Source organism: Phacochoerus africanus, chromosome 4 (assembly GCF_016906955.1).
Source record: "Phacochoerus africanus isolate WHEZ1 chromosome 4, ROS_Pafr_v1, whole genome shotgun sequence".
Taxonomy (NCBI): Eukaryota; Metazoa; Chordata; class Mammalia; order Artiodactyla; family Suidae; genus Phacochoerus; species Phacochoerus africanus.
Window position 1 is genome coordinate 150,282,132 of NC_062547.1, and position 14,264 is coordinate 150,296,395.

Sequence of the window (14,264 nt, forward strand, 5' to 3'; positions counted from 1 at the left end):
ATTGCCTTGCGTAATACAGTCAAATTGCCAATATTGATTCTTCCAGTCCAAGAGCTTGGTAGATATTTCCACCTGTCTGTAGCATAATCGATTTCTTTCACCTGCGTCTTTTAGTTTTCAGACTACAGGTCTTTTGTCTCTTTAGGTAGATTTATTCCCAGGTTGCTAATTCTTTTTGATGTGATGGTAAATGGGATGGTTTCCCTAATTTCTCTTTCCGATCTTTCATTGTTAGCATATAGAAATGCTGTATATTTCTCCGTATTACTTTTGTATCCTGCAACTTTACCAAGTTCATTGATGAGCTCTAACAGTTTTCTGGTAACATCTTTAGGATTTTCTAGGTATAGTATGTTATCTGCAAACAGTCATAGTTTTACTTCTTCCTTTCCAATTTGGATTCCTTCTATTTCCTTTTCTTCTCTGATTGCCATGGCTAGGACTTGAAAAACTATGTTGAATATAGTGGCAGAGCAAACATCCTTGTCTTGTTCCTGATGTTAGTCAGAATCTTTCAGCTTTTCACCACTGAGGGTTTGTCACATGTGGCCTTTATCATGTTGAGGTAGGTTCCCTCTGTGTCCACTTTCTGGAGGGTTTTTATTAGAAGTGGGTGTTGGATTTTATCAAAAGCTTTCTCTGCACCTATTGAGAGGATCATATGCTTTTATTCTTCAGTTTCTTAATATGGTGTATCACACTGATTTGCAGATATTGAAAAGTCCTTGCATCCCTGGGATAAATCCCACTTGATCATGGTGTACAGTCCATTTAATGTTTTGTTGGATTCAGTTTGCTAGTATTTTGTTGAGGATTTTTACATCCATGTTCATCAGTGATATTGGCCTTGTAATTTTCGTTTTTGTGGTGTCTTTGTCTGGTGTTGGTATCAGGGTGATGGCGGCCTCGTAGAATGAGTTTGGGAGTGTCCCTTCCTCTGCAATTTTTTCGAATAGTTTCAGAAGGACAGGTGTTAGCTCCCCTCTAAATGTTTGGTGGAATTCATCTGTGAAGCTGTCTGGCCTTGGACTTTTGTTTGTTGGAAGTTTTTTAATCACAGTTTCAGTTTTGGTACTTGTGATCTGTCCGTTCATCTTTTCTGTTTTGCCTTGGTTTCGTCTTGGAAGATTGTGCTTTTCTAAGAATTTGTCTGTTTCTGCTAGGTTGTCCATTTTATTGGCACATAGCTGCATGCAGCAGGCTCTTATGATGCTCGGTATTTCTGTGCTGTCCACTGTAACCTCTCCGTTTTCATTTCTGATTTTATTGATTTGAGTCCTCTCTGTGTTTTTCTTGATGAGTCTGGCTGAGGGTTTATCAGTTGTGTGGATTTCAAAGACCCAGCTTTTCGTTTCACTGATCTTTTCTGTGGCTTTCTTCTTTTCTATGTCATTGATTTCTGCTCTCAGCTTCATGATTTCTTTCCTTCTGCTAACTGTGGATTTTGTCTGTTCCTTTCCCTCTAGTTGCTTTAGGTGTGAAGTTAGGTTCTTTGTTTGAGGTTTTTCTTGTTTCCTGAGGTAGGCTTGTATTGCTATGAACTTCCCTCCTGGAACTGCTTTTGCTGCATCCCATAGGTTTTGGGTTGCTGTGTCTTTGTTGTCATTTGCTTCTAGGTATTTTTTAACTTCCTCTCTGATTTCTTCAGTGATCCATTGGTTGTTCAGTAGCATGTTGTTTAATCTCCATGTTTTTGTGCTTTTTGCAGTCTTTTCTTGTTATTGATTTCCAGTGGAATAGTGTTACGGTCAGAAAAGATGCTGGATACGATGTCAATTTTCTTAAATTTACCGAGACTTGATGCGTGGCCCAGAACATGATCTATCCTAGAGAATGTTCCATGTGCACTAGAGAAGAATGTGTATTCTGCTTTTGGGTGGAATGTCCTATAAATACCTATTAAGTCCATCTGGGCTAATGCATCATTTAAGGCCTGTGTTTCCTTGCTGATTTTCTGACTGGATGATCTGTCCGTTGCTAAGTGGGGTGTTAAAATCCCCTGCTATTATTGCGTTGTTGTCAATTTCTCCTTTTCTTAATTTTTTGTAGGGCCACTCCTGCAGCATATGGAAGTTTCCAGGCTAGGGGTCTAACTGGAGCTGCAGCTGCCAGCCTATACCACAGCCACAGCAACCTATATCCAAGCAATGTCTGTGACCTACACCACAGCTCATGGAATTCTGGATCCTTAACCCAGTGAGTGAGGCCAGGGATCAAACCTGCATCCTCATGGATACTAGTTGGGTTCTTTTCCCCTGAGCCAAAATGGAAACTCCTCAGTTTCTCCTTTTAAAGTTGTTGGCAGTTGCCTTATGTGTTGAGGTGCTCCTATGTTGGGTGCGTATATATTTACAATTGTTATATCTTCTTGGATTGATCCTTTGATCATTCCTCCTTTGTCTTTTATAATATTCTTTGTCTGATATGAGTATTGCTACTCCAGCTTTCTTTTGATTTACATTTGCATGGATTATTTGCTTCCATCCTCTCACTTTCAATTTGTATGCGGCCCTAGAACTGAAGTGGGCCTCTTGAAGACAGTGTATATACGGGTCTTGTTTTTGTATCCATTCAGCCAGTCTGTGTCTTTGGTCGGGGCGTTTAGTCCATTTCCATTTAAGGTAATTATTGATATGCATGTTCTTATTGCCATTTTATTAACTGTTTTGGATTTGTTTTTGTGGGTCTTTTTTCTTCCCTTCTTCTCTTGTTCTCTTCTCTTGTGGTTTCATGACTATCTTTAGTTGTGTTTGGATTGCTTTTCTTATTTCTGTGTGTATCTATTGTAGATTTTTGGTTTGCAGTTACCATGAAGTTTTGATATAGGAGTCTGTATATATACAAGATTGTTTTAAGTTGTTTCTCTCTTAATTTCAGATGCATCTCCAGTGTTCTGCCTTTGTACCCTCCTCATCTCATGATTTCTGATTTTGGTGGCATATTTGTGTGTGGATGATTTCCTGCCTTTACTGTGTATGTACCTTTACTGGTCAGCCTTGTCATTTGTAATATTTTTGTTTCTAGTTTTTGCCTGTTCTTTTCTACCTAGAGAAGTTCCTTTAGTATTTGTTGTAAAGCTGGTTTAGTGGTGGTGAATTCTCTTAGCTTTTGCTTGTCTGTAAAGCTTTTGATTTCTCCTTCAAATCTGAATGAGAGCCTTGCTGGGTTGACTCATCTTGGTTGGAGGCCTTTTCCTTTCATCACTTTCAGTCTCTTTCATCATACCACTCCCTTCTGGCCTGCAGAGTTTCTGCTGAAAAATCTGCTGATAACCTTATCAGGATTCCCTTGTAAGTTATTTGTTTCTTTTCCCTAGCTGCTTTCCATATTTTCTCTTTGTCTTTAATTTTGGTCAGTTTGATTAATATGTGTCTCAGGGTGTTCCTTCTTGGGTTTATTTTATATGGTACTCATTGTGCTTCCTGGATTTGAGTGAGTGGTTCCTTTCCCATGTTAGGGGAGTTTTTGGCTGTTATCTCTCCAAGTATTTTCTCTGACCATTTCTCTCTCTCTCCTCCTTCTGGCACCCCTATAATGCAGATGTTGGTGCATTTAACGTTGTCCCAGAGCTCCCCTAGACTGTCTTCATTTCTTTTTTTTTTTTTTTGGCCTTTTTGCCTTTTCTAGGGCTGCTTGCGTGGCATATGGAGGTTCCCAGGCTAGGGGTCTGATCGGAGCTGTAGCCACCAGCCTATGCCAGAGCCACAGCAGCGCAGGATCTGAGCCGCGTCTTCGACCTACACCACAGCTCATGGCAACGCTGGATCGATGACCCACTGAGCAAGGGCAGGGATCAAACCTGCAACCTCATGGTTCCTAGTCGGATTCGTTAACCACTGCGCCACGACGGGAACTCCCTGTCTTCATTTCTTTTCAGCCTTTTTTCTCTTTTCTGTTCCACATCAGTGATTTTTGCTAGTCGGTCTTCCACCTCACTTATTCTTTCTTCTGCCTCCTGTATTCTGCTGTTGGTTGCTTCTAATGCATTTTTTATCAGTTATTGTGTTTTGCATCTCTGCTTGCTTAATCCTAACTCTTGTATTTCTTTGCTTAGTGTTTCTTGTAATTTATCAATCTTTGCCTCCAGTTTATTTCCAAGATCATGAATCATCTTTACTATCATTAGTTTAGTCTTTTTCATGGAGGTTGGTAATCTCCAGATCACTTAGCTATTTGTCTGAGGTTTTTTCTTGCTCCCTTATCTGAGTCATAATTCTCTGACTTTTCATTTTGTATAGATTTTTGGTGTGGTCTCTTTTTTGCATACAGTAGGGTTGTAGCCTCTATTGCTTCTGATGTCTGTACCTCTTGTGGCTGAAGCTGGAATGGGGGTTTGCTGTGGGCTTCCTGATGGGAGGGACTGGTGCCTGCCCACTGGTAGATGGAGCTGATTCCTATCCCTCTGGGGATAGGCTTTGTCTCTGGGTGAGATTAGAGAGGGCTGTATGCCTGGGGTGGGGGGAGTCTTAGGCAGCCTTTGCTGATAGCTGGGGCTATGATCCCACCCAGATTATTGTTTGGCCTGAGGCTTCTCAGCCCTGATGGATGGGGCCAGGTTTTTCCAAAATGGCCACCTCTAGAGGAGCACACGCTGATGAATATTCCCGAGACCTCTGCCTCCAGTGCCCTTCCCCCACGATGAGCCAGTCACCCATTTTCCCAGGATATCCTCCAAGAACCACAGTCAGGTCTGACCCAGATTCCTATGGAGTCTCTGCTTTGCCCTGGGACCCAATGCACATGAAAGTCTGTGTGCACCTTTCAAGAACGGGGTCTCTGTTTCCCCTAGTCCTGTGGAGCTTCTCTGCACAGGCCCTGCTGGCCTTCAGTACCAGATGCTCCAGGGGCTCCTCCTCCCAATATCAGATCCCCAGATGTGGGAACCCAATGTGGGGCTCAGAACTCTCCCTCCTGTAGGTGAGTCTCTGTGATATAGTTACTTTCCACTCCGGGGGCCACCCACCCGGCAGGTATGGGGTTGCTGATATCATATCATCACCTTCCAACCGACTTGATGTGGCCTCCTCTCTGTCTTCTGGAGGAGGATGTGGTTTTTGGATAGTTTGCAGTCTACTTGGTTGAAGGTTGTTCAGCAGTTGGTTGTGATTTTGTTGCTTTTATGAAAGAAAGTGAGCTCCCTTCTACTCCACCGTCTTCATCCCCTCTCAGCAAACCACACTTTAAAAGGCACTAACGTGACATTGGTTGCTATAATTTGGGAGTTTAGCATTGTTATTTTAAATTGGATCTCTCTACTGACAGCTTAGGTTGTAGGAGTTATGCTTAAAAACTTTAAATCTTATGTTTCCCCAATCCTGCTACATAATTTTAGACTCTTCAAACATAGCCTGTTACTGTACTAAATTGATATTTCCTCAAGTCTGAGTCTTTGAAGCATATTTCGTTTTAAATAGAGTACATTTTAATTTCTGATGAGCTGCAAATATTTTTTTTAGATGTTGGGGGTTACCAAACATCTTGAATCATAAAGAAAATATTACAGTGTAGTAGTTGAAGGTTTGTATGTATATGGTCTGTTTCCAACTTGCTCCTTGTGCCACAAGCTCAAGACAATGTGGCCATTTTCTCGCCAGTGACATGTCACATCTACTTCAGGAGCCAATTTGTCCATGTTGGTCAGAATTAGGTCCAGAATAGCAGTTTCCCTGGTTGCTTCCTCTATTTTCTAGGAAACAAAATTGCCTGCCGGGCAAGCCAAGCCCTTGTCACATACTCGGGTTTTAGCTCCGTGAGATGTTTTATTGGTCTGGACTTGTTAGGTGGCAGGAGCTCAGCTCAGAGGACATCAGGTGAAAAGGGACTGATGAGCTCACCGACCTTGGTAGCATCCAGGAGCAGCAGAGCCAGGCTGAGGGCCCCTGGGGGAAGCAGGTGGTCTCCCCCTGCTTCTTTTTTGTGCACGGCTTGTGCTCTCCTGATCCAGACTCACTGCCTCCCTGTCACGGGGAGGGGCATGGCCAGCTGCTGGGCACCATGGGCCCAGTGGCACAGCTTTTCCCGCAAAGTTCAGCAGAGGAGGCCCAAAGGCACTTGGGACCCTGACTTTGGTCACATGCCGCACCCAGGCTGGGGCAGGGAGACAGAACCCCCAAGCTCCCAAACTCCGGACCCCGTCTGAAGGCAGAGACAACCCTAGGCGCTCCCCCACCAGGCTCTTGGGGGTGCAGTGAGCAGGGCACAGGGAAGGCTTCGCATAGAGCCTGGCTCCAGCGGCTCCACCAATCCCGTGCTACCGTCCAGGGCTCTTGGCCTCCTTGATCAATAGAAATTGAGAAGGGGCCAGACAGGAAAATCCAGTCAAGGCTTTGTTGGGGCCACTGCTGCCGTGAAGGGAGTGAAAACAACCACAGGTTCCCGTGCTTGCTCCCCAAGGTGGGGACAAGCTGGTTCCTTACATGGGGCACAGGTAGGGGCTGGTCCAGGGCTCAGGCCGGAGGGGCGCTTAGGTGGGCTGCCCGCCCCTTCGGTGGTGGCGTGTGCAGGGAGCATGCAGAGGACTCTTTGTGCTCGTGAAACACTGCTTTGGTTCTCAGCTTTTCAGAAGTGCCGGTTGGGGAGTTCCCGTCGTGGTGCAGTGGTTAGTGACTCTGACTGGGAACCATGAGGTTGCGGGTTCGCTCCCTGGCCTTGCTCAGTGGGTTAAGGAGCCAGTGTTGCCGTGATCTGTGGTGTAGGTCGCAGATGTGGCTTGGATCCCGTGTTGCTGTGGCTCTGGCGTAGACTGGTGGCTGCAGCTCCGATTCGACCCCTAGCCTGGGAACCTCCATATGCCACAGGAGCGGCCCTAGAAAAAGCAAAAAGACAAAAAAACAAAAAAGTGCCGGTTGGGTTTTTAGTTTTTTGGGTCTTGTTGCCCATGATATCCCCCGGCTCTGCGTGTACACAGTTATTTTTAGCCCCTTGCTCTTTGCTTGTGTGCTGCTGTTGGAGGAGCAGATTTTCCAAGCCCAGCCTTGCAGCCACCGCAGCACAGTCCCAGGTCCCGGCCTGGGTCACAGGTCATGGTATAAACACCCCGTCATGTAGAAACGGCTGTTCCCCCTGAGCCAGGCGCTGAGGAACGCCGGGTACTGTCAGTAGTCTCGTCACTGTCAATAAGGCTGAGCAGCGGGCTGGGCACAGCTTCACTCATTGCTGTTTTTCACTCAGTTACTGATATAAAGTGTGTCTGTAGCATAAGGCCTGGCAGAGGCACTCTAAATAGTACGATATTACTCTCTAAAAGTTACGATAATGACGATAAGGATAATAATACTTAGTGCCTGACACAGACGAAGCCCTCAGGACATGGGATGTGCTGTCCTTACTCTTCGTGGGAATGGCCCGGCCCCCCGGCGCCCTCCCTGGCGCCCAGCCTCCCAGGACCACTTTTCTCCATCCAGCCCTTTAGGAAGCTTCCAGCCCCCTTGGTCGCGTCAGCGCCAGGCAGGCTGGTCTTTTTCGCTTCTCCTGTGGTGTCCCCCGTCCCTGGGCACAAGCCCCGCCGTCCAGGAGGGTGTCCTGGCGGCCGAGCCAGGCTTCTGCCCGGCCAGCCCTCTGTTGCCCGTGCCCCCGCCTCAGCCAGGCCCCGGCGCTGGGAGTAGGCGAGTGAACACCACCCGCCCCCTCACGGCTCTGCAGGACTCCCGTCCTGTCACCTGACTAGATCCCGGCAAACGGGGAGTTTTCGTAGGCGGACGGGAGATAACGATGACAGCAGGGCCTCTGCTCTCGCAGACACTGTTCTCAGCACCGTACACGTATCAACCCATCAATCTGCTCCACAAACACACACGCCAGGTACCGCAGTCCACCCGTCTCACGGATGGGGAAACGAGGGCACACAGACGTGGCTGACTCGGTGTCGACAGTGCAGCTGGGAAGTCGTGTCGCCAGAACTGGAACCCCTTAAGGACAGCACATTAAAGGGAATTCCCGCCACGGCTCAGTGGTAATGAACCTGACAGGTATCCGTGAGGAGGCAGGGTCCATCCCTGACCTCGCTGAGTGGGTTGCGGATCCAGCGTTGCCGTGAGGGCTGGTGTAGGTCGCAGACGCGGCAGTGCCTGTGGTGTAGGCCAGCGGCTGCAGCTCCGAGTCAACCCCTAGCCTGGGATCCTGCATAGATAGCCTCACGTGTGGTCAGGACTGCCCGGTGCCCACAGTTGTGATGGTGATGACGTGGTCGTTACATGTCAGCGTCAGCAGAAGGGCTCGCTCCTCTCCCCCCGCTGAGACTGGAACCTTAGGAACGGAGGGAGCAGAGGGCCGGTGGGCTGCAGAAGCTGTCCCCCAGTGACGGGTGGGGCAGGGCCTTTTTTTTTAAATTGAGGTCAGAATCACGTAACAGAAAGTTAACCATTTGAAAGCAAACAGCGCAGTAGCTTTTGGTACATTCCCAGTGCTGCGCACCCCCGACCCCTGTCTGGATCCAAAACATTTTCCCACCCGCGAAGGAGACCCAGAGCCATTAGGAAGTTGCTCCCTATTCCCCTCCCCAGAGGGCCCCCCCCCCCCCCCCCCGGCAACCACCAGTCTGCTCTCTGTCTCTTGAGATTTACCTCTGTGGGATATTTCGTGTAGATGTAGCCTTTTGTGTCTGGCTTCTTTCCCTTACGTAATGCACCCTTCTTTCCGGATGCACCCACACTCTACCAGGCATCAGTGTTTCCTTGCTGTTCGTAGCTGAGTAATATTCCATCACATGGATACACCACATTTGTTTATCCAGGTCGAGGAGTTTAAAGAAGCCATTCCATGGTCCTAGCAAGACTGTGTCGTAAAGGCAGAAATCAGAAACCTTACCCTGTTACAATCAAGAGAAATCCAGGGGAGAAACCTAACACTCCAGCTGAGATCAGGGACTGAAAACTGAAATGCTTGCTTAAATGAGCGAGAAGGGCTGGAGGCAGACAGGAGGGAGGGTCCCTGGCTACCTGCAGGGTCTAAAGCTTTCATGTTCAAAAATACTTCAAGAAAACAGGAGTTCCCGTCGTGGCGCAATAGTTAAAGAATCCGACTAGGGACCATAAGGTTGCGGGTTCAATCCCTGGCCTCGCTCAGTGAGTTAAGAACAAAACCAAACCAAACCAAAAAAACACTGTGTTGGCCAAACAGAACCTGCAGGGTGGGCCAGTTTCCATCCCTGCTGTGTCTGTAAGCCTGGCTGGGCTTCTGGAAGCCTGTGGCATCAGCTCCAGCTTTGGTATTAAAATCTCGACAAATGCAAAAAAAATCCCGTATTGGCAAATTGAATTTCAAGGTCTGGCAGAGCTGGGTGGGTTCCCCAACCTTAAGTAATCCAGCATGTTACAGGTGTGGGGTGCGCTGTAGCCAGTCAGAGATGACTGAAGGCTGACTCTGCCGAGGATTAAAAGCAGTATCAGTGCCCGGCCGAGGGACAGCTTGGGAGATGGAGATTTTGTCTCCGAGTCAGCTGACACAGAAAGAGCGAATCCTTCACTCCCCTAACATTTGCAGGAGGTTTTAACTGCAGAAGCTGGTATTAGGAGCCACAGTCTCCAAGGATGAGAGCGTACTTCTGGAATCAGGGCTCAAATAAGCAAAAGTGTTGAATTCTTACACCTGAAAGGGTTCTGTCTTGTGTTTTTATCCCGTGACATTCCATGGCAACAGACTGGGAGTGTTAACCGGTCTTAACTGGTAAGAATCACACATCTTAGCCCAGCCTGAGAGTCATAAATCACCTGGGGAGCTTGTTAAAACTGCAGATTCTCGGGCCCCACCTCTAGGAAACTGACTTCAGGGGGCCCAGGAATCTGCATTTCCCCGGGTGCTGGACAGGTGGTGCCCCGGTCACATTTTTACAGACCCCCAAGCTGCTGAAGCTTCTCGGAGACACTCGGTCTGGAATTGGAGCTGTCCGATCCGAGTCTGGGTGGGACTGGTCGTCCAAGTCTCTGCGACCAGCCTGGAGGGTCCATTTGGCCTAAAAGGGAATTTCATGCGTTGCTTCTGTTTATTTGTTCGCTTCACGTGTGTTAGGTGATTAAGAAGCTACAGTCCCTGCAGGTATATCTGTAGATGAAACAAATGTGAATCCTGCTGCTTATAAAATTTACATTCTTGGCAAGACTGTTGGATAGGAGCAGAGAATTCTTTTCTTCTCTAAAGAGGGCCTGTTAGTGTGGAAACCGGATCTCGAAGGGTTTGGGGGGCATAGGAAACATCTGTTAGGATAACTACCACGTGATGTGTCTCCTGGACAGCATCCCTGCTAAGCATTTAGCTCCCAGTGTCTGCTTAAATACCTGCACGGACAGGAAGCTCACTCTCAGAATGAACCCCTTCCATCTTCAGACGTTAAATTCTCCTTCCCTGAAACTTTGGCCCTTACTGCCTTTTCTGAAAGTTTTAAAATATCCTGAATCATTTCTACGCAATTTTGAAAGGTTACTTTACAAAACATGGGCTGTGTTCTTTGCCTCGTACAGTATATCCCTGAGCCCATCTTAGATGGTACTTTGTACCCCCTTCCCCCTGCCCTTAATCCTGGTTCTGCTTCCTGAGAGAAGATAATCTCTCAGCCGGGGGAGAGGCATTAAACTGTAAAAGCTTTCTCACCATTCTGTGCTGTCTTGTCTTCTCCACCGAGAAGACCCTGCCTTAAGACCTAACTCGGGTGCCTCTCTGCTCTGGTTACCATCGTCCTGTGGGTGCAGAGAGCTCTGTCTCTGAAAAACACAAAGATAGGCTCCAGCCGGGGGCTGGTTCATTTCCGAATCAAGTTCTGTTTTCCGCAGAGAGTGTTGGGGTGAGAAGCCTTGACGGTCGGACTCTGCAGACCATAGGCTCACAGGCGTCTTCATGAGGCAGTCCTCTTTTCTTACATTCATTTATCTAAGTTGATTGCTCACTTCCAACAAATTCCTTCCCTCTCTTATTTAAATGATGCACTGCTAACACCCAAACTTTTGATGTTTAAAAAATTTCTAGGAGTTCCCGTCGTGGCGCAGTGGTTAACGAATCCGATGAGGAACCATGAGGTTGGGGGTTCGGTCCCTGCCCTTGCTCAGTGGGTTAACGATCCGGCGTTGCCGTGAGCTGTGGTGTAGGCCGCAGACGCGGCTCGGGTCCCGCGTTGCTGTGGCTCTGGCGTAGGCCGGTGGCTACAGCTCCGATTCGACCCCTGGCCTGGGAACCTCCATATGCCGCGGGAGCGGCCCAAGAAATAGGAACAACAACAAAAAAGACAAAAGACACACACACACACAAAAAAAATTCTAGTCAGCTACAGTTTATTTGTCCCCTCCCCGCTGACTTCTTAAATTTTAAAAAAGACGAAATCAAAAAAAACCCCTGCTTTCCCGTATGCAGAAGGCTGAAGCCATTTGTGGCTTCAGCCTCCTTTCGGAACAGATGGGTCAGTGGCGCCGGGAGGCCGTCCAGCCCGGCCCCGCCCCTGAGACATCATCGCCCCGCCCCTGAGGCATCTTTGCCCCGCCCCTGAGACATCATCGCCCCGCCCATGATGCATCTTTGCCCCGCCCCATCCCACCCCACCCCGGGAGACCCTCTGCCCAGCCCTGTACCTTCTTATGCCTTTTTCGCTGAAGCTCACGACCTTCTTAGACATGTGTGGGCATGTCTGCAGCGTGGGCTTCCTGCCGGAGCCATTGCCATAAACCACTCCCGGTGGGTTCGGAGACCCAGAAAATGCTCCCGGGAATTCCCCAACGCCAGGGCCGCCCCCCACCCTGGTGGTGGCCACACCCCGAGGTTGCTGGAAGGGGCCGCGGACCCAGAGGCCCCCTGCTGGGCTCTGAGCGTCACTGCACGTGACCTCGGAAGGCGAGCCGCTGCTGGAGAACTGGTCAGGGGCACCCCAGACCATCAGAAAACAGGACCTAAGACCCCCTTCCCCAAATGCACATCTGGCCTCCAGGGAGAATTTGGGGGATGAGCATCGTCTCAGGGCCCAGCTCCTTGGACTCAGATGAAGAAAGTGGGCCGGAGCCGAGCCCCTGCGGCCTCCCTCCCTCGCGCCCCTGCTTCCTCCCCCTCGCTCCTGGCCTCACTGTTCTGCCGACCACCCCCCCACCGTCGCTTAGCCAGCATCCAGCCCTAGGGCTTCCAGGCAACAAACCATAATGGAAACTATAGTCTAAAAACAAAGTCGGACACACATGCCGTCTGGGTGCTCAGGCATGTGGCCGTTTGTGGTTCCAAGAGCCCTGGCACCGGAGGGATAACATGTGCCTGGTTTTCCGTCTCATCCAGGACACCTGTTCCTTCTTTGGGGAATGTATAATATTTGGGGCCGCTTCTCAACATGAGACCAGCCACCTGTTGCTCATGCCTTTCCAAATTGGCCTCTCGAGTTTGGGGCTGGCCAGCTGGACCCTCACCCGCAGGAAAATGTGGGCAGTCGCATAGCCGAACGTGAAGAGTCTGAAGTCTCTTAGGGATCAGCAGCAGATCAAGACTTAGGGTCCGCAAGCAAGACACACGGCCTGACACGCCCGCCCTGTAAATGTGATCCCTCTGGCAGGCGGTCAGAAGCCTTTGAAGAGAAAGGAAGGCCAACTTCTCGGCCGTCTGTCCTTTACTGAGCACCTGCTCTGTGTCACTCACTGCCAGCTGCCTGCTCATGCCCTCACCCCACCGACATGCACAGGGCCGAGGGCAGAGTCCTCTGTGGATGCGGTGCCGCAGAAGGTCCCGCGGTAGAGAAAGGCCAGCTCCCCCAAAAGGAGCTCTTAACTTAGTCGGGATGATAAGTCCACCAGCCCCTGTGTTTTAAGGCCTGTGTTGGGAGAGAGACAAGGGACCATGGACCACAGACGAGCGAGGAGGCCGTCCCCGCCGGCAGGTGAGAAGGTTGGCAGGAGTTGGCGCGAGTCTGGCGGACAGGCAGGCTTTGGAGAGCAGCAGGAGTGTGGGTGGTTGACTCGATGCAGCAGCAACGACCCGGGGAACCAGGGGTCCTCCTGGCTGCTGCCGGGGGGTAAATGGAGGTGGGGGATGGGGGGAGAGCTAAATTCCGGTAGGGGTGCAAGGTCTGAGCCCTTGTTATTTTCCTGGCCCCGTAGGTTCTGAGGTCTGGCACCCCATCTGCAAGCAGGCAGCGCGGGCAGAGAAGAAGTTAAAGGTAAGCCAGCCGGTGGTGACACCAAGCCAGCCACTTCCAGCCTGCGTTGGGGGCACCGTGCTTTGCTCGTCCCTTAGCGTGTGCGCTTTCAAACAGCTGCCTGTACCCGTGGGTCTTCCATCACAGGGACGCCCCCTCATAGGGTTCCGAAGGGGCCAGGATGCGGCCGTGGCAGCACCTTGGAATCTGCGCAGAACCAAGGGAATGCGCGTTTTTAGTGTTTCTGGGGTGAGCTTACGTCCCAAGGTGGTGGCCTCGCCGAGGCGCAGACGCCGGCGGTCTCCCCCCAGCCTGAGATCGTGTGTTAACGATGATGGTTGGAATTGAACTGCAAAGAGATAGTGAGCAAAGCGTCTTCACAGCCACCGTCGGATTTGATTCCCTTAACCCCATAGGGCAGTTGGGTGAAGAATTTTCTCTTCGCTTTGCTTTGGGGAAAACTGAGGCCTCAGGAGGGAGGTGACATGCTCGCAGTAATGCAGCCAGCGTCCCCAGATACTCGCTGGGCCGGTGAGGTCCTGTGTCCCTAATCTCTGTGCTCTGACAAGTACCAGGAAGTCCTGGGCAGCTGGGTTCTTGATCCAAGAACTGCAGGGGGAGGGGGGGGGTGCAGACCTGAGTCCTTGACACCGTGGAGGGGAGACTGGGGCTGTGTCCTGGGGGCCCTCCTCCATCTCCAGGCGTCTCTCCACACTCTGGCCCCGATGTCACCTCAGCCCCTCGGACTCTGTTAAGCTTATACATGCTAGAGTCTCAATTAAAAATGCGTGTGTAGGAGTGCCTGTCATGGCGCAGTGGTTAACGAAGCCGACTAGAAACCACCATGAGGTTGTGGGTTCAATCCCTGGCCTTGCTCGGTGGGTTAAGGATCCCGCGTTGCTGTGGCTGTGGTGTAGGTCGGCGGCTACAGCTCCGATTCGACCCCTAGCCTGGGAACCTCCATATGCCGCGGGAGCAGCCCCAGAAATGGCAAAAAGACCCAAAAAAAAAAAAAAATGCGTGTGTACAGTTCTGACCAGCTGCTTAAACATTCTCTCTCCGGCCGTCTTGTCTCTCTCATTTGTGAAAGAGCTGGTCTGTTGATGCATCATTTTTTTGAGCCGGGAGGGTTTCCCGTCTCTTCTTCAGCCTCCCCCATTAAGGAGACCTCGCT

At 50.0% G+C, this 14,264-nt stretch overlaps 1 protein-coding gene across 5 annotated transcripts in view; it reads left to right on the forward strand.

Annotated features, from left to right (window-relative positions):
* The window catches only part of ABLIM3 (actin binding LIM protein family member 3), a 128,338-nt gene that overhangs the window by 69,966 nt on the left and 44,108 nt on the right, over window positions 1-14,264 (forward strand). For all 5 annotated transcript variants that reach the window (XM_047779005.1, XM_047779009.1, XM_047779004.1 and 2 more), the window contains exon 9: window positions 13,053-13,111. In XM_047779005.1, coding sequence (XP_047634961.1) covers window positions 13,053-13,111 — 59 coding nt within the window. The remainder of the gene's footprint in view (window positions 1-13,052; window positions 13,112-14,264) is intronic.